The sequence below is a fragment of the Carassius carassius genome, chromosome 40 (genome assembly GCF_963082965.1).
Source record: "Carassius carassius chromosome 40, fCarCar2.1, whole genome shotgun sequence".
Classification (NCBI taxonomy): domain Eukaryota; kingdom Metazoa; phylum Chordata; class Actinopteri; order Cypriniformes; family Cyprinidae; genus Carassius; species Carassius carassius.
The window spans coordinates 16,106,309-16,126,786 of NC_081794.1; the positions used below are offsets into that span (position 1 = coordinate 16,106,309).

The window sequence follows — 20,478 nt, forward strand, 5'->3', positions numbered from 1 at the left end:
TCCTGAGAATCTCTGACACATGGAGAAAACAAACAAAAATGGAGGTACCTAAATTAATCTCCACAAAGACTAAATGAATAGCGAACAGACAAACTAAGTGGGGCTGCTGGACTTTTCACCCCAGGAGCTGCCTCAAAGAGATCAGGAGGTGTGCTAAGTGAGCAAGGCATCAAAACGTTTTCAACACAATGGCCACAGCTTCAGACAGACAAGTGCTAAGGCGCGGCGGCACCAGTGCTGATTAAGTTTAAAGTAGATGGTCTGTTTTTTCCCCCTCCGGTCCGACTCGCTCTCTCATTTCCTCATTTTACTCCTGCCAAACCTGCTGAGCTCCAAGTCATGGCTGTAAGTGGCACTGGCTTTCTGACAGGCCTGTTGCGACAAAGATGGTAATCAGAGGAGGTTGGCATAATGGTCTGTACCTGACACACACAAACACATCCTTATTATTATTACAGCATCTCAACATTCCCACGCTTCACCACATCAGCAGTCCTGTGACACTTCTGTGTTTGACAGTTTAAATGAAAAGAAGTGAGGGGGAAATGGATGGAAAAGAGAGTAAGGATGTGCTCAAGCACAATAAAAGCATAAAAAGAGTCCATATGACCTGTGCACTATAATGCAGGTCTGTGAGAAACATAAAAAAAGCACAATTCAAATGAAAATGTCAATGTTTACTCATCCTCATCATTCCAAACCTGCATGACTTGCCATTCTTTCTTCTGCTGAACATTAATGATATTTTAAGAAAATTTGGTAACCTAACACACTACAATTTTATGGAGAGGGGCTTATCTTCTTGTATGCTTTACTGAAGAAAGATATACAGACTTGGAATGATCTGAAGGTAAGAAATGACAGAATTTACTTTTTTTTTTTTGGTGAACTATCCCTTAAAATCTTTATTCACCAATTACCTTCTTCAGCAAGTTATTAAATTTTGAGTCACTGAACTTGGGAACTGGATCTGTCCGGTTCATGAACAAAAGATTCAGACCGGTTTTGTGAATCAGGTGAACTGATTCATTAAAAAGATTCAACTCAAAAGAATGGTTCGTTTATGAGATTTCTATTTCTCTCAAACATGTAAAAAAAAAAAAAATTGATGTCAAGACTTTTACATTTCACAAGTCTATCTATTGTATGACTTTTGGTAAACATTGCACAAATCATATAGACCACTTTTCTGGTTATTTATGTTGTTCTAGAGCCAAACTTTAAATAATTCACCTTTTGTGTTCCACAGAAGAAACGGAGTAATTTGGGTGAACTCTTCCTTCACTAATACGAAGAACAAGGATGAAAACACAAAGATATTAGTGACACATGAAGTGTGCTTCTATCAATCTTGGAAAACATGGTTACCTGTTTCCTGGCCAGCTACGCTCAAACTCCTGTCTCATGTCATACATCCCTTTCATCAGCTCACTATCAGCTCTGAGCCGCAGTGGAAGGCCTGTGTGATGGAGAGGGAGCTGAAGGATTATGGGTCGCTGTGCTGGCTGCTGGTTTGTTTTGGCATTACATCAGACAGCGAGATCTCAGTAGTGAGCGAGTCCTGAGCAATGAGTCTGTCCCATTGGCCCTTTGTGTCTGAATGTGAATTAACTATTAAAGGAAACACTGGTTATTAATTATGGGACTAGGAACAAACACACCTCTCCCCTCACAAACCTGCTGAACAAAAAGTGTACAGGACATAACTGATTGACATATTTAATGTCCATTTGGATGAGATGTTTTAGAACAGCACAGGTTGTAAACTCATGATCACTGACAGAACGAAATAATAGAGTTACATGAATTGTTGTTCACAAAATTCAATCTGAGATCATTTGGAAGAAGACAGACAACCAGATATAGAGGTATATTACTAAAATATAGGATTCAATATTCTCTTTGCATATTTCATTTAAGAAAGACTTTGAAGACTTTGACAAAAGGTTTGAATCGGTTTTGTATGAAAATAAAAACAGAAATATGTGAAAAAGAAGGCAAAGACAATTATAACAGTGAAGCAAATGAACAAATGTCAGTGCACCTTGATTTTGATTTGTGTTTATGTGGACTGTAGGACTAAACTTAATACACTAACAGTACAGAGTGAGAGATTGACACTGCTTGGTTGAAAACCAATGTATTAAAATAAGAAAATTACAACAAAAACATGTATTTAGTGACATATCTTTATCCCTTTAATGTCTAAAAAAGACCTCATCTAGTTCACCCAATAAATGACGATTATATCAACATTTACGCACCCTTATGTTGCTACTAGTGATGCACCAAAATTATTATAATCTTTTAACAATAACACCGAAAATCATCAACTTGAATTTGTAATGTAGTCGAAAACTTAAAGTTGGTTGATTAAATTTGGCTATCTTTAGGGTGTAATGTTCTCAGATTTTTAAATTAAACTAAAGCAGTCAGTCTTCGGAAATGGGCCACCTCTTGCTTTTTCAGTTAAACAAATTTTAAATTTTGCTACTTTAACTTTTTTTTTTTTTCAAACTGCTGACATGTAGACCCTTTTATACCTTATTCATTAAATGTGCACAAAATAGATTTTGAACACGGTCAAAATGCATCATCTGAGAAGTGCTAATTAAACGTCATTGGTGCTATCAAAACTAGTTAGGCTGGAAACAATTCTCTTTCCCCTGTTTTGACCTGTCTCGGTCATGGGTTGCTGAAATTTTAGAGCATCCCTAGTGGTTACAAATCCATATGACATTCTTTCTATGCACGTGTTACATACGAGTTAAGTTGGAAGGGGACTGTTGAGCACCAAAAATAATAAAGGACCATTAAAGTCCATATGACTCATGTTCTATATTCAAGTCCTCTAATTTATACAAAAGAATCGAATTATGGCAGTTTTTCATTTTTGGGTGAACTAATCCTGTCTGAAATGCCTTGTAACATTCAAGGTTACCATTTCATATTAATTTCACTGAGATTCAATTGTAGAAGTGCTGCTGTTAGGCTTCCAAGACTCTTGACTAATCAGCTCAGACCAAGTGCATTCCCTCTTATGTCCTTTCCAAATGCCTGCCCTCAACAACAGCTAGTCATTGTGGACTGGGCAATAAAGGAAAATGAAAAAGGAAGGAAACAGGAATAGAAAGAAACAGATAGATGGAACTGAAAGAAAGAAGTCCGCTTCTGCACACTTCAGGTTATACTGTACATTAATAAAAGCTTTGTCTACAGGGACCCTGAGGCTTTGATCAGCCATGAGCACTTACTAAAAAAAGCTAAATAAATCCTCATAGCTCTGATTTTAATTTAAAAATCTCAACAGGGAACGGGGTAAAAAAAAAAAAGTCAAAAAAATATCAAAATATATTAATTTTCTATTTAAATAAAATCACTTTGGGCCCAATGAACATCACTTGATGCCCCCCCAACCATATATATTGTTAAAGCTGTGCTGATTAAACTAGCTGCAGAGTAACAGGCCAATGGACTACAAGTTCTGAAAAAAAGAAAAAGAAAAAAAAAAGTGTACTTTGAACACAGAAAGATACTAATCATCCCTTTGGTTTCTATAAACTAATGTTACAAATACACTAAGGAGTGGTCAACACCAACACACCACTTGATTGGCAGTCTGAAACACTCTCTCAGCGGTGACGTTTGCTGAGTGCAGTTACACCTGGTCAGATATAACCGCCACAACAAAACAAATCCAAACCTATATGTTTGCACTTTAGTCTCCAAAAACAGATCAACCACTTCAGACACGTTAAGACGACTAAAATATTTCCCTGTCACCATCTACAGCCAAAAATAAAAATACACAATTAAACAAAATCTTTCACAGTTCTTAAAGTCCTTCCCCCAGTTTTCCCCCAAATTTGATGCCTTGTTCCCTTGTTCTGTTTGTCCTGTTTTGTGCTGACACTCAGGAATGAGTCCAGCTGACCGGCACCCAGTGAGCTTCTGTCTCCACTTTCCTGAGCGCCTGCTTGAGCTCGTTGAAGGCAACAGTGAGGTCATCGTTCACAATGACCTTTTCAAAGAGGTGACTGTACTGGTTTTCCATCATCTGAGCGCTACTGATCATCTCCTGGAAGTCCTCCTCCTAAACAACAAACACATTGTAAAAGTTATTTTTAAGGAAAAAAATAAAATAAAAAATACCCCCAAAACACACATTCCCACAGTATTCCCAGAACCAGCTTCCAAAAAGGACTTTCATAGATGCCCTCAACATTGACTTAATTAAAAAGTATACTTTTTTTTGTTTACAATAAAACTGCTTTAGATGCAGAAATGCAAAAATATCAACATGTGATAAAAGATAAAACTATAAACTGATATTTAATGTTCTACACAGAGTTATAGTTTGAGGTCTGGATCTCCAGTGGTTTTGATCACAGGAACAGTGGAGTGAATAAACAGACCGCAATTTTATACCCTGGCATATGTTACACACTGGTGCTTAAAAGCCTAAGAAAATGATCAACAGTCATTATTCATTAAATATTTTTCCCGTTCAGAACAAACTGACATTGCAGAAAAACTGCAAACATACAACAAGCTAAAATCAGACCTACTTTATAAATGCAACAACCTCCCACCACTAAGTACTCTTGGTATAGGCTAGTTATGGACTTTCTAGCGTGGCCTTTGACCCTTCTGGGCTTGTGGGCCCTAAATAAGTGTTTATGTGGGCAATCTTGGCATTTGGTGCCAGTCTCAAAGAACATGGCAGGGTTTGAGTGGCTTTACCAATTTAGACTCAACTTTTACAGCACATAAACATGGGACCCATACTGAGAGCGATATGACGCTATAAAACATATTGCCACTCTAAATCAGAAGCTTTTGACCAGTTAAAACATTTAAAATTTTGCTGAGAAGCTAATTAAGCACATAGTAAGTATGGAAATGTTGGAATTTGGCATTAGTAGACAAGACAGCGGCAAGCTTAATGAAGCCATGGCGCATGGCCATTGTCAGACGGCAACTTCCCCTCCCAGTCTCTGTTAAAGCCTTCCCATCTCTCCTGATCAAGAGTTGAGATGTAGTCAACATTTCTGTTTCATTTGGGTCACAGAGCTGCTGGCGTTCTGAAAATTACAGCAGTCTCTATATCGGACAGTTATTGGCAGAACGCATCAACAGTCGCAGTTCATTGACTTAGTCATGGCTTTAATAAAGCTCTGGTTCAACGTGGTGGATTAGCTTGTATTTGGCCTAAATAGTCAAAGGTTTGGCCCAAGGTCTGAATATTTTTTCTTCATTCTGTCATCAAATAAAAACCTCATGCTAATTGAGGTATAACAGATGTTGTGCCTCCAGGGGAGTGTTATTACCAAATCTGATCAGTTTCAAGGGTTTAAATCTATTTTTCCTCTGCATTTCTTTCCGATTGTTTATTTCCCAAAGGTTCTAATGCGCTCTCTCACTCAAAATCTGGGTCTTCCCTCTTCAAAAACTGAAGAAGTTCTTCAGTATTAAGCTGCCTTCTTGCTCTCCTCCTCCCCAGTCAGCGTAAGGTCTGCTTATCTCTCAATCCTTGCCGGAAAATCGATTTTTTTATTGGATCATATAAAGTGCACCTGCCCTTATCATTAAACCAGTTCAAAAAGGACATCTCTGGGTCGTCAAGAGGTCCCCGTTTTTATATTCCCAAAGTAAAGGCACTTCATCTGTGGACTGGGATGACTTTCACAGAGCACATGACCCCCCCTCCCCCAAAAAAAACATCCTCCATTTTTAACTTATGCTTCCATTCCTCATTATGACTATTTAAAGGGACAATAAGTAACTTTTTAGGTATTTTATTATCTAAAATCAATATTTTTTTTCATAAATATGCCCTTAATGGTGTACAAATACCTATGCCAATGTTTAAACTAATCCTCGTAAATGAAGAATTTATTATCTTTATATACATGGGACGGGTAGGTCGACGGAGGCTTCCATGTAGTTCCGCCATCTTGCAAAACTATAATAGCAGAGAGGGACAAAAAGTACTAAGCCAACGCGTTTCCACAACGCGTTTTCGGTCAGAGCTAGAAACGCAGGTGCAGAGCAGTGAGAGACGCTTGAAACTGCACCGGCAAGTTTAAAAGTCTGGATTGCATTCTTATTATGAACCATACATATGCCGCGCCACAGGAGAAGAAAACATCGTCGCCAAAACGAAGTGCTATTAGAAGACATCCTGTCAAAGCTTTTTGGTACATATCGCCTACCGTAGATGCAACGCGCATTTGAAAAAGCGAGGCGCTGGAGAGCAAAATTAGTTTGAATGCAAAATACAATTTCACCACTAGATGGGAGTAATTCCTACATACAGCCCCTTTAATGCCAGACAATGAAACCCTCTGATGACATGTTTATGAAATTCCAAGTTTTTTTTTTTTTTTTTTTTTTGCTACTCCTAAAAGGAGAATGAGTGATATTTTGATCTTCTACACATTAATGTTATACAAGTGATACTAAAAGGGAGAACAATAGAGTGGAAGACTGGATTCACAGAAACAAAGGGATGCCTGTTTTCTTGCACAGAGCCGACAGTGCTCAAGTTCATGGTTCTAACAGACACAGCATCTCTCTCTGGGAAAGAAATACTGCAAAGTCCGGGATAAAATATGTCTGGGACATTTCATCAAACATAATTTTTCTTACGTACCTTTAATAGGCTGAATCTGGGTGCCTTTAACACTGTCAGGGTCTATAATGCACTTTTGCCAACTACAAAGGCTTTCTTTTTCCCTTTACTAGTACCCACAGTGACCTGTTGAAAGCAGGCAGAAGTTGCTGAGGATTGTGTGGACAGCTTTTGGTACAGTTCCTCTTATAACAGAGATAGCCAGGGCTACATTCCCACTGACAACAGCCTAATCCTTGAGCTTTCGGGGAATTTAAAACTTTGGGGAGTACGGTGTGGTCTAATCACACATTCAGTGGTTTGAATTAATGTGACCAGCATCTATTCAGTTTCAAAGTTGTTGAAATAAGAATAATGAAATACGTTCCTAGTATAAATTTGCGAGCATGTGTATTAGGGCTGCACAATATGTCAAACTAAAATTGATATTGGGATATGGTTTAACGCGATGGCAAATCATGAAGGCTGTGATTTATTTTAATATGTGCACTGCCGATATCAAGAGTGAAGCTCGGCACTGTTCATGTACACGCAACCAGTTCATGATACAGTGTTTCAGCATCTCAAAGTTAAGCTGCAAACTAACAGTTTGCTACTTCACTTTTGAAACTGTAAGTGCATATATTTCTTGCTGGCAAAGCGCAAAAACAAATGCTTAATAGTTTAACATTTCAAAATAAAAAAAATTAAGACAAAATGTAATAAAAATGCAATTTTATTATTATAAATAGTTATTTTAGAGCACAAAAGTACTCTTACAACATAATTCTTATACCTCAAAATCATATATATTCATATTGAAAATAATCATATCCCACTGTCAAAAACAGTGGAAACATGGCCTCTCAAAGCTCAAGTGGAAAGAATTTTTTCCCCCATTTATGGTTTTACTGAAAGAGGTTTCAGTTGGTTCCTGTACATTTTTTTCACGTTTTTCCAAATTGTTTAACCCTAAAATGATGATATGCACTCAAATAAAAATCAATTTCACAGCTTTTTTGTTTTTTAAAATATATATATATATATAATTTTTTTTTTTAGTATGCATATGCACTACCCAACCAAATTCCCACCAACAAAATTCATCCCAAAAATAGCTATTTAAATTATCTGGTGAAAATTTGGGATCCTTTGATTTTTCACATCATGAGAATTTTACCATTTCTTCAGGAAAAAAAGAAAAAAAAACTATCGTCATACAAACAGAGACTTGTAAGTTAAGAACTTTAAAGTTTGTTTTAACTTGAAGAAACTGTGACATAAATACATTGCTTAAATGTAATGATAGTACTACTACTAAAATTCTCATTAATAAAACTATGACTAAATCACTTTATTAATAGTTTTATTAACTATAAAAAAAAAAAAATCACTATGTCAGTTTATTTCCAATATCGTGCAGTCCTGTGTCCTAGATGAACTGTTGGTACACATGTGACTGAAAGTAGTTGCTTCTATGAAATCATAATGACAAAGACACTATACTGCCAAAAAGCACCTTCCTTCAGATGAGACCGAGGTCCTGACTCTTTGTGGTTATTAAAAAAAAATCCTAGGATGTCTTTTGAAAAGAGTAGAGGTGTGACCTCAGCATCCTGTTCAAATCATCCAGACCCCCCCCCCCCCACCCCCCCACAATGTAAAGCACTTTGAGTGTCTAGGAAAATGTAATTAATTAATAATAATAATTATTATAATGGATAAATAGACCAAAGCTGATGTGTTAAAATGATTAATGCTGGCACCAATTCGCTACTGTCCTAAAAATAACTTTAAAGTAATTAGCATCCAGCTGAACCGTTGTGCAAAATTGCCATGAGTGACTGTGTTGGTCTGTGTTGTGCGAAAGATATATATTATGTATTGCATTTGAACACTTGTTGGGTCAACAGGTTAACAGGTGAGCATGTGTTTGGAGCTCCTAACCACATTTGACACAGAATGTCTCTGCAGGAACAATCGGCATCAAGCCATCTCTGTGTGTGGTGGAGTCGGGTTCCTGGGGTCACTTATCCTGTAGCAAGTGTGCTTGGCCCCAGTGCAGACACACAGCGAGATACACAGGAAAGAGCTGATTTCTGGGAAAGTCATTAGATACCCCGCATATTCAACACCATATTGCACACACACATAGCACAAACTAATGGCAGGACAGGGTAAGGGTCTGGTGTACGTCTTAATTGATTTCATGTATTTTTTTTGAGTGCAGTCATACAGGTGTACTGTGAGCTCATAGGTCTCATATCAGGTTGATGCTCAGGGGAGCGGTTACACAAACACATATACACATGAGGTGCGCGCGCACACACACACACACACACACACACACACACACACACACACACACACACACACGTTAAATCTCTAAACCCAGATTTGTTCGCAAGGTCCAAAAGGAAAATGACTATAATAAATGATGTGAATGTTGCCAGTAAGTGATGAAATCTATTTCTTATTTTACCAAGAACTATGTGAGATAGTGGAATGAAAACTCAGTGAACATGACCTAATACCCAAAATGACCCACTGAGAGAGAAAAAAGTGATTCAATCAGGATGATAGAGGATGATAGATGGACAGACTGAAGTCAAAGCTGTGTGTGGTGTGTATTACCGAGAAGGATTTGGACGAGTTCTTATCATCTTTGCCTGAGATGACTTTTGCGCTCTTCCTGGTCTCTCTCAAACGCTCGATGGATGGAGGCTTCACAAACACTACATAGGGCTTGAACTCAGCTGTACGAAGATGCTTTAGTGTCTGATGGAGAGAGAATGTGGAAAAAAGGGGAGAAAGATAAAGAGAGCAGGGTGAACCGCAGTCATTAAAGCAGCATCACTCATGCTATCATGATTAAATTCGACATTGATACTTCTGTACATTATTACTGTTAGTCACAGTTACATTTTGACAGAAAACAGAGCAGCTGATTCACACTGAGCTCAACTGATCTGACTCCATGAGTGAAAATAAAACTCTTTGGTCAGACACATTACACTTCAGGTAGTCGAGATCCTGATGAAATCTTCAAAACAATCAGACCACTGAACTTCACCACATTTTTCATTTGGAGATTTTTTCAACTGACTAAATTAATCATTGGTTTTAAAGCATAACGTAAAGTTTTGTAGCATTTTTCCACAATGGCTGTGATCTAGTTTGGAAAATCACCATCATTTCCACCATTTTTCTAACCCTATAATTAAGCAGCCTGTTTTTGCCACTGTACATTTAGGGGATCATTCATTCAAAATTTAAACATGTCAATGTCATTTACTGTAGCAAAATCTGGCCAAGGCTGTTAAGCTGTATAATGGCAAAAAAGCAACATAAAATTATCACAAAGTAGTCCACACTTTTTGAAACCATATCATACAGCATATCTGAATTGGCTGTTGTTGTATTTAAGATTATTGCCATATCAGATTTTTGCTTCAATTTGGAGGAAAAAAATTGCTTAATTTTGTATATATCTATAACATAGACTGTATAAAAACATGTAGTGTCCGTGACGTCACCCCCATAGGTTTCTGAAGCAGCTGCAATCCACCTGGCACTCAAGTGGCCATTCCCTTAATTATGCAGAAATTTAAGGCTTAATATAATTTAAACGGACGAGTTATAAAAAAAAATTCACCCCCCTCACAGTTGTCATGAAGGGCAAAATTAGCTTTATAGACCAAAATAAGTTTTTGAACCAGGCTGTAAACTTTTTCTGCTGTAAAGATGGGCATTTTAACTTGGTGATTCTATGGGATTGAATCCCTTTTACAGCCAGCCTCTAGCGGCCAGTTGACGAATTACAGTTGAAGTCACTTTTGTGTTACATTTACATTTATGCATTTAGCAGACGCTTTTATCCAAACGGACACTGCATTCAGGCTAAACATTTTTATTTTATTTTATTACCAGTATGTGTGTTCCCTGGGAATTGAACCCACAAGCTTTTTGCACTTCTAATGTAATGCTCTACCACTGATCCACAGGAAAACTCACTAGAGTGTTGGCTCCACGCGAGAGAGTGGGAGGTTGCCGCTTGAGATTATACATATATACATACATACATACACACACACAAAAAAAATATATGTAAATAAATAATTACATACATATAAATATATACACACACACACACACACACACACACACACACACACACACTGCTGTCTAAAACTGCCTGGCACTATGTGAAAAAGTAATTGCCCCCTAAAATCTAATAAATGGTTGTGCCACCCTTTGCAGCAACAACTGCAATCAAGCATTGCACATTGCTGAGGATTCTTTCGGGCCACTCTTCTTTGCAGAATTGTTTTAATTCAGCCACATTGGAGGGTTCTGGAGGTTGTTTAAGGTCATGGCATAGCATCACAGTGTTTAGGATCATTGTCCTGCTGCATAACCCAAGTACGCTTGAGCTTGAGGTCACAAACTGACGGCCGGACATTCTCATTCAGGATTTTCTGATAGAGTGCAGAATTCATGTTTCCATCAATTATGGCAAGTCTACCAGGTCCTGGAGATGCAAAGCAGCCTCAGACCATCACACTTACCACCACCAAGTTTGACTGTTGGTATAATGTTCTTTTTATGAAATGCTGTGTTGGTTTTAGACCAGATGTAACAGTACACACCCCTTTTAAAAAGTTAAACTTTTGTTGCATCAGTCCACAGAATATTTGCCCAAATGTCTTGGGGATAATCAAGATATTTTTTTTTTGGCAAATGTGAGACCAGATTTTCTGTTCTTTTTGGTCAGCAATGGCTTTTGCCTACGAATTCTCCCATGGATGCCATTTTTGCCCAGTATCTTTCTTGTTGAGTCATGAACACTGACCTTAATTGAGGCAAGTGAGGCCTGCAGTTCTTTAGATGTTGTTCTGGGTTCCTTTATGTCTTCCTGGATGAGTCTTCGTTGTGCTCTTGGAGTAATTTTGTTAGGCCAGCCACTCCTGGGAAGGTTCACCACTGTTCCAAGTTTTCTCTATTTGTGGATAATGGCTCTGACCGTGGTTCGCTGGAGTCCCAAAGCCTTAGAATTGGCTTTATAACCCTTTCCAGAATGATACATGTCAATTATTTGGTTTCTCATCTGTTCTTGAGTTTCATTAGATAGTGGCATGATGTGTTGCTCTTCAAAAATGCTTCACTTTGTCAGACAGGTTCTATTTAAGTGATTTCTTGAATCAACAGGTCTGGCAGTAATCAGAGTTCTTTCATGATTTAACAGGAGGAGCAATTAATTTTTCGACATAGGGCCAGGTAGGTTTGGACAGCTTTTTTTTTTCCTTAATCATCATTTAAAAACTGCAAGTGTATTCTGTATTCTTGAAATTGTAAATTCTTCTGGTTCCATCTTTCAACTGAGATTGGAGAGCCATGGTCACTTAATCTTTCTGTAGAGGAGCACAGACTTTTTTTTTAAATTCTCATTTTTTGTATTCTGTGGACTAAGATAACAGCATAAGGATTTGAAACGACATCTCTGGAATGAGTAAATAATAATTTGAATTTTCACAAATATCTTACTCCATTAAAGGTGTCTGTGCCACTGAGATGAACGGGAATGCTATCAGATACAGCTCTCTCCTGGTATTACAGACTTCACAAACTGTGTGAAATATAAAGAGATAAGATATATAGGAAAACTATAGGAAAACAAGAACCAGAGGACAAGAAGAGGTTCTTCACACTAAGAAAGTGTTTCATAATACAGATAACCATGTCATTGGCTCATTTTCTCTCTCTCACTACAGAGAGAAGCCAGGCTCAGACCACCAAGGTAAGATGTCTGAGGCAGAGGTGACGGATGTCTCTCAATGATTTCAGTGTGGACACTGATACAGTTCTGCGTAGACTCCACCAACTAAATCATTTTCCTCTACACTACTCTCTCAGACAAACACAAAGCCTGAGGAAATCTTCAAACGTGGGACAATTAATAGAGATGCCATTAGATCTCCCACTGACCTGAAGACCAAAAGGATGAGTGCAAACTGAGTGCACACACACAGCACACTGAACTCAGAAAAGATCCAGGGGGAATAGTGTGGAATGTCACACCTGTTAAAGGGGGGAAAATAAATCTGGAACAGAGACTGAAGAATGGAGTGACGCAGAGGGAGGTAAAATGGAGAGGCAGAATGTGTATCTGAGGAGTTACTCACATGTGGCTGTACGTCTAGAAGGCACACCTTGTTCTTGGACAGAATTGAACGTACAGAGTCGGAGCTCGTCCCATAGTAGTTTCCCTTATACTCTCCGTGTTCAATGAACCTGAGGCATAGGAAAGACAGAAAAAAACAGGAGAGGTTTGAGGTAATGATTGATGGCTCTAAATGCAAAAGCAATGCCCGTGGGTCTACGTGACCCCACCCTAGAATACAAGGAGAAGCCAATGGACAGGATAATGACAGGAAACTCATAACCCATTCAGACTCCCAGCCTGTCCTGATGCTTTCAGTGTAAGAGGCTGCTTGGACATGCACAGTGTATTCACCATCACTCGCATTCTTCCCCACATGACGATTCCAGACAGTCTGACACAAGGCTCTTTTATATAATCTTCTATGTTACAGTTTAAATCAGTAACACCTGTTTCCTTGCAGCACAGTCAGGCTTGAATGCCAACAGCAAGAGTAACTTGACTTCCTGAGAAGACAAAGACAAACAAACACTTTTCCAGTATTTAATCTGCCTCTCATTCAATCCAATCCATTGATTTTTTTCCCCCCTAATCAGCGTCACAGAACACAGAAGTGTGTATTTTTAGGACATCCGTCTTAGCAAGAAATGTGGAAGAATATGGAAAGTATTCCAGAAGAATGAAAGAGTCTTGCGACAGCACGGTGTTGTAATATTCCATGAATATTTGGTTATGCAACTCAGGCCACTAAAATTACCACTTCTGAAACTACTGGTGAAATGTTCTTTATACTGAATGTACAGGCTTCTTTATTGTTCCCCAAGCATCAATCCAAATGTCAACAAGTCTTTAAAGAAGTGAAAACTAAGCATGCTCACAGTTCTGGGCCCATGCTGTCTAACAGCAACCTGTGATTGGGTGATCATTTTTAGAAGTTAACGTGACTCCCTGCCACTCTTCTCCTGATAGACATGTTTTAAAAGCCTGTGCACTCTTTCATTGAAGGCATTTTACTGGTGAGCCAAGGTGATTTAGTTGGGTGCTAAGAGGTGGTTTGCTGGTGTTAATGTTAATGTGTTAATGTAGGGTTACCAGGAATTCCTAAAATGACTACATTTTAATTTAAAGGCAAATGTGCTCAAACAGGGCTTCTGTGTTGTGACATTTGTTGTCATGATGCAGTGCATGTTTTGGATGGTGGGGTGGAGGCTGCTTCTGTGGTTTTTGGGTTCATTTAAATGCTGTTTTTAGCCCTGAGTAGGGTTTTCCAAGGGAACACCAATGTCGTGTTTGCACATGAGAATGGGCATTTTCTTACTGGAAGGCAGACTGATGAACTACTTGTCCAACAACTGGTTTAAAATGTTCTTAGAAATGTACTCTTTGTATTTATATTGGTTTCATATGCTTTTCGAAAACATTGAAATCATTTTCATGAAATTTAATGACTTTAAAATGTCAAGTGGTATAACCAAACAGAATATTCTGAACACATGCGAGTATACAAATCTTAGTCATCCTGAAAAAAATTACAAATATTTTCCCAATGTAAACAGATTTTTTTTAAGTGTTTTAACATTTCATAAAGCAGTTTTGCTAAAACATTTTTCTCCCAAATAATAACATATGCCAATTATGTGAAAACGATATATATATATATATATGTATACATACAGTACAGACCAACAGTTTGGACACACCTTCTCATTCAAAGAGTTTTCTTTATTTTCATGACTATTAAAATTGTAGATTCACACTGAAGGCATCAAGGGCTATTTGACCAAGAAGGAGAGTGATGGGGTGCTGCGCCAGATGACCTGGCCTCCACAGTCACCGGACCTGAACCCAATCGAGATGGTTTAGGGGTGAGCTGGACCGCAGACAGAAGGCAAAAGGGCCAACAAGTGCTAAGCATCTCTCGGGGAACTCCTTCAAGACTGTTGGAAGACCATTTCAGGTGACTACCTCTTGAAGCTCATCAAGAGAATACCAAGAGTGTGCAAAGCAGTAATCAAAGCAAAAGGTGGCTACTTTGAAGAACCTAGAATATGACATATGTTCAGTTGTTTCACACTTTTTTGTTATGTATATGTGACGAGTGGGGCGGGGCCGAGGGACATGGGAGCGAGGCCGGGGGAGTGATTGGAGATGAACTACACCTGTTCGACCCACCGGTCTCGAGGCCCATGGAGGAGATGGAAGGATATAAAACTGGAGCGACGACAGTGAAGGACGAGAGAAAGCCCAGGCCTGGTCACAGTATATAATTCCATATATAATTCCACGTGTTAATTCATAGTTTTGATGCCTTCAGTGTGAATCTACAATTTTCATAGTCATGAAAATAAAGAAAACTCTTTAAAAGAGAAGGTGTGTCCAAACTTTTGGTCTGTACTGTATGTATATATATATATATATATATATATATATATATATATATATATATAAAACATATAGTATGTTATTTAACATATACAAAACAACATTAATTAATAAAGAAATATTAACAATTATGTTTTGTTTTTTTTTACTAAAAATGAAAATGATAAGTCTTTGTATTTGTGAGTTGCACATTTCATGCATTTTTAAATAAATGAATAGATCTGGACAGATTTAAAAAAATTGGAAGAGAAAATGCTGAGAAGGGGGAAACATTTTTCTTTCCATCCCTGTTGCAGTCCCTCGTGCCCACCTGCTTGAGCTTGCTCGTTCTCAACATTGATAATTGTGGTTTTCTCCATTTGATGTTCATTTCACCACAGAACAAGCCACTGCTTGTTTTTTCCACCACAAGGCAGTTAAAATGCCAGGTTTGCTGGCGAGGTGGCATTCTATTCGCGTTCCTGTTGTGTTGTTTTATCCCCTGATGAGGGGCTGCAGAAAAATATCTATCACCAGGCCATCCATACAAATCTGAGCTTACAAACCACTGGGTAAAAAGAGTCTGATACCCCTCTCTCTCTCTCTCTCTCTCTCGCTCACACACACACAAACACACACACACACACACACACACACACAAACACACACACACACACACACACACACACACACACACAAACACACACACACACACACACACACACACACACAGACCACCTGTCAACACGCTCTCACTCTCGCTTACAGAGAAGGGATCTGAGCCCATATCATGCTGCTACACAAGTAGCACACACTCACACACACAATTTGCTTGAAGGAAATGGAGTGGAAAAATGAAAGAATAGTGGGCAGCTGAAAGGCAGAGCTGGTGAATGTTTGCCATAGCTTTCGAGACAGACGACATCAGTGAAAACTGTTGTGCACTGTTTTGACTGGGGTGCTGATTTACGTAAGTTCAGTCAGGGCTCTGGACGATGTGTTGAATACTAACTGGCCACAGAGGCTCCGTCTCTCAGATTTATATCTGTCCCACTGTGGAGTGTTTGTGTCAGGGTTACGGTTGAAATAATTACAATCCTGAGAATAAAGGAAGCGGTCCACTAACCTTCAATGATTAATACTGACTATTTGATCTCCACGGTAAATGTTCACATCCCAAATCCAAATCACAGAAGATCGTTCATATACTCGTTCCAAATAATATACACCAGCAGTGTGTTTCAATCTAAGCGAGACCGTGTTGGATGGTAACTTACTTGTTGTTCTGAATGTCTGCCTCAAAAAGGTGTTTGGAGATAAAATTATACTCCACTCCATCGCTTTCCTGATGTCTTTTTGATCGAGACGTGTCTGTGAAAGATAAGGCAAAGTAATTAAGGCAAAGCATCTTGTATAGTTTTTGTATCCCTGTAGTTTCACACTGAAAGATTGAATAGAAAATGCTAAATCTTTTTATGAAAAGATTTTAAAACACTTGCCAATTTTGCAAATGGTTACAGAGAAAAATTGCAGTATGTGTTTAAAAATCACCTCATAAAATGGACTTGGCAAGACTGTGAATTGGGGCAAAAATCTGGGCAAAAGCTGTAGTGTATTCTAGCTTTACAAAACACAAGCCCATCCACATAAAATTGTTGCACATCCACATTACTGGAGAAAAAAAAAAATCTACTATAGCTTCAGAAACCTAAATATAATTTTATTAGGGCTGGATTTCTTAAACTGATTGTGATTAACCAGCTCATGATTAAAATCAGTAAAAGAAGATTTTAATACAAGAACTGGCTCAAGAGAGTCAATTGTTTTGGGAATTGGGCTACATGCACTGTTTCGTGCATGTTTCAGATTCACTAAACAGAACTGGTTCATAGAGTCAACTGTTCGTGAAATGAACTACACTGGTCACACTATACAGTATCTTCTACATGAACATTAAGAACAGTACAGGTATAGTTCAGGGCAGGAGGTGCTTTACAGACAAATTTTCACAGAGCCACTAAAAATAGGTATTAACATAAAACTATCATAAGATATTAACAATCAATACTAGGATTATTCACATAATGTGATTAAAAAGATTACAATTAATCTGAAAAACAATATTTATAACCAGCCCAAAGTGGCATTAGATACCATTTCCCTAACTGAAAGAAAACCCAGTGGATTCCCGGCAGGGCTTCTTAGAGCACTGTTGTGGAATAACTTAATGGTTAAAGTGCTTCAAGAAGAACATGTGAAGGAATGTTCATTACAGACATTTCCTTGATTAAAGGGAGTTTCCCCGTAGGCACTTTATTTCCCACTTAATTTTATTTCAAGTAAACCACCTCTCCAAGGTCTGACGCCACACCCACCGTGTCTGTCTTGGCTCACCTCACCACAAGGCTTCTAAAGGGCAGTGTGAGTGTAACGGTGCTTGTAAAGCCCCAGGAGCACACTGTACAGTACCAGCACTGAGTTTACTCTGTCCCTCATTAGCCCCATTCCTGCTTTTAGCTGCTTATAAACTCCTGTCTTTAAATCAGTCGGCGCGTGCCAGTCCAGCCAGCACGGCTCCGCCAGGTACAGCCAGGGTCAGAGTTTGCAGTGTGGAGAGACACAGCGGTGTGTTTAACGAGAGTCGGAGAGGTCAAAGGTCACTGTAGAACACACCTCCGACAAATCGTCTGCAAGCCTCCAGCGGCACCAAAACAAACTATTAAACTTTATCACCATTTCAGCTCGCCTTGTTCCAGGTTTTTTCTTCCTCTGCTTTTTTTCTTCTGCTTTTTCAAGGCCCCTACTGAATTAGTTCTATCACTCTATCTATTCATCATAACATATATTGGTAATTTTCCTGTATTTTTTAAATATATAAAACACATTACAGTTCAAAGTTGTTGTTTTTTTAAAGAAACTAATACTTTCATTCAGCAAGAATTAATTAAGTTGCTCAAACTCAACGTTAAAGTGTAAAGACATTTATAATATTATGAAAAAAAAGCTGATCTTTGAACTTTCTTGAAAAAGGTTTCCCACATAAATATCCAGATCATTCTTAACTGTCATTACTATAAACCATGTTTCTTTAGCACCAAATCAGCATATTAGGATAATTTTTGAATGACCATGTGACACTTGCAATATTATTTCTCCTATTTGCTGTATTTCTGTTTGAAAATTACTATTTGCTGTATTTTTGATCAAATAAATGTAGCCTTGGTAAGCATTAGAGACTCCTTTAGAAAAAAATACAGACAAAAATCTTTCAGCAGCAATGCACAATTGGTTATAAAATGAATGGACAAAAGGCTGTCTAATTTGTTCCTTTAGTTTGTAAGTGGACACCTAATCCTATAGATAAAGACAGAGGGAGAGAGAGGAGAGAGAAAGTATGGGCTGGGTGGGATGGGAGTAAATTATTAGTTGCCCTCAACCCATCACATATTTGATGAAGAGGCATCCCCCTCTCATGATGACAGCCCACCACAGACATAAGATAACATGTTATTATACCTCCAACTGCTGGTGCTCACGAAAAAAAAAAAAAAAGTTACTCCCTTGTACTGTTGAAAGAAATAGAATATATTTCATCTGGCATTAGCTTTGTGGCATAGGAAATGTTTTTGGTGTGGCAAAAGAATTTGAATTTCATTCTAAGATCATGGAAAATAGCAGTAAAAGTTGGAGAGGAGACAAAATGTTCAAGTGCTCCCAACTAATCGTATTCTACAATCTCACTAGCGTTGCTGCCATGACTGGTTTGCATTTTAAAATACCCAGTTGTTGGAAATGTGAAGCAATAGTTCAAGTTGGTCTCCTTAAAAAAAATTAAATAGAAATATTCAATGTTTAATCACTCCATATTAACAGTGAGAGTTGGAGCTGGCAGGACTGAAATAAAAGTGGAAAGATGACCAAAAAGCACTTTCAATACAGTCCCTTTCCAAGAATCCATCCCTTTAATCTAAATCATTTGTTAGGTCTGAGAGGAGCCAGGCTACATAATACAGACTAATGCAGGGGTCACATTTGTGAGCAATTAGCCAGCAATTAAGGCAAAAACTTTAAATGGGATTTCAATACCAGTGGCATTTCAAAGAGTCAGAGCCTAAATCAGACACATCTATTAAAGCCAAACTCGACTGTAACAAACATCCAACTGTTATATCAACAGTCACAGGTTTTCTGGCAACTGTCTCTGAACTACTTCAAATTTTCAAGCTCTGTCTCTCACTTTCCTGCTTCTAAATATGCAATTTCTCCACAGCGTCAGCCTGTTTAAATACATAAATTGCAGGCTTATTTATATGTCCGAAAAATATCTGCTCTGGTGTATTTCTCTGGATTGTGTGTTTCTGGATGCTGGAGGGAGGGGACAGAGAAATGTGTTGAGTAGAACAGTGACAGACTGATGAGGTGAGAGAGTCATTGTTACAAAGGTAATCTACGGTACCGTAATGAGTAAAAATCAGTCTCATACTGTCACACAAACGCACACACATAAGGAAGGACTTACGTGGAATGGTGACACTGAAATGTTGTGGATCGGATATCAACAACTTCCTTTTGAGCTCATTCAAACCAATACCAGTAGGACCTAGATAAGCAAAATAGAGAGAGAAACAAAAACAAAGTCCATTAATATCTTGCTTAACTTATTTTAGCATGTTGCTATTTTTTTCTATTGTATAATTTCTATTTTTGTCAAAAAACACAGACAAAAACTTTTTAAGAATTAAATTGTTTATTGAAAACACCCTACTGTCCAAAAGTTTGGGGTAAGACATCAATACTTTTAAAGACATTCTATATAAAATAAATACTGTTCTTTTGACATTTTTTTTGTTATAGAATCCTGAAAAAAAAGATCAGTTTCCACAAAAATATTAATCAATAAACTTTTCTTGAGCACCAAATCAGCATATTAGACTGATTTCTGAAGGATCATTCCACACTGAAAACAGTCATTTTAAACTGCAATTTTCACAATGTTAATTTTTTTTCTTTGATCAAATAGATGCTGCCTTGGTGAGAATAAACTGATCTTACCCCAAACCCTTGATGGGTAGTGTAGACAAAAAGTTTAAAGTGTATACAAAATTACCGTAAATTGGATTACAAATTTAACTTACTGTAGTCTATTAATTGTTTAAAAGAAGTACAGCTATTTAAAACTGTTAAGTTGTATTGTTATTTTGATTATTTTATTGACATTTTTACTTTATGCATTATACATTTAAAAAATATTACTTAAATGTCACTGTACTACCCAGTCCAAGCATAGTGAACACAGTGAAAAATTGAGACATCCATTTCACCTCCTTGCATCTCTTTTTCACTA

General features: G+C 37.9%; 1 protein-coding gene across 3 annotated transcripts in view; it reads right to left on the reverse strand.

Annotated features, from left to right (window-relative positions):
* Window positions 1-1,703: 1,703 nt before the first annotated feature.
* Window positions 1,704-20,478, reverse strand: part of LOC132122219 (MAGUK p55 subfamily member 7) — a 159,255-nt gene continuing 140,480 nt past the window's right edge. For all 3 annotated transcript variants that reach the window (XM_059532213.1, XM_059532215.1, XM_059532214.1), the window contains 5 exons: window positions 19,654-19,734; window positions 16,412-16,505; window positions 12,796-12,904; window positions 9,248-9,391; window positions 1,704-4,093 (listed from right to left, as the gene is read on the reverse strand). In XM_059532213.1, coding sequence (XP_059388196.1) covers window positions 3,914-4,093; window positions 9,248-9,391; window positions 12,796-12,904; window positions 16,412-16,505; window positions 19,654-19,734 — 608 coding nt within the window. In that variant the 3' untranslated portion in view covers window positions 1,704-3,913. The remainder of the gene's footprint in view (window positions 4,094-9,247; window positions 9,392-12,795; window positions 12,905-16,411; window positions 16,506-19,653; window positions 19,735-20,478) is intronic.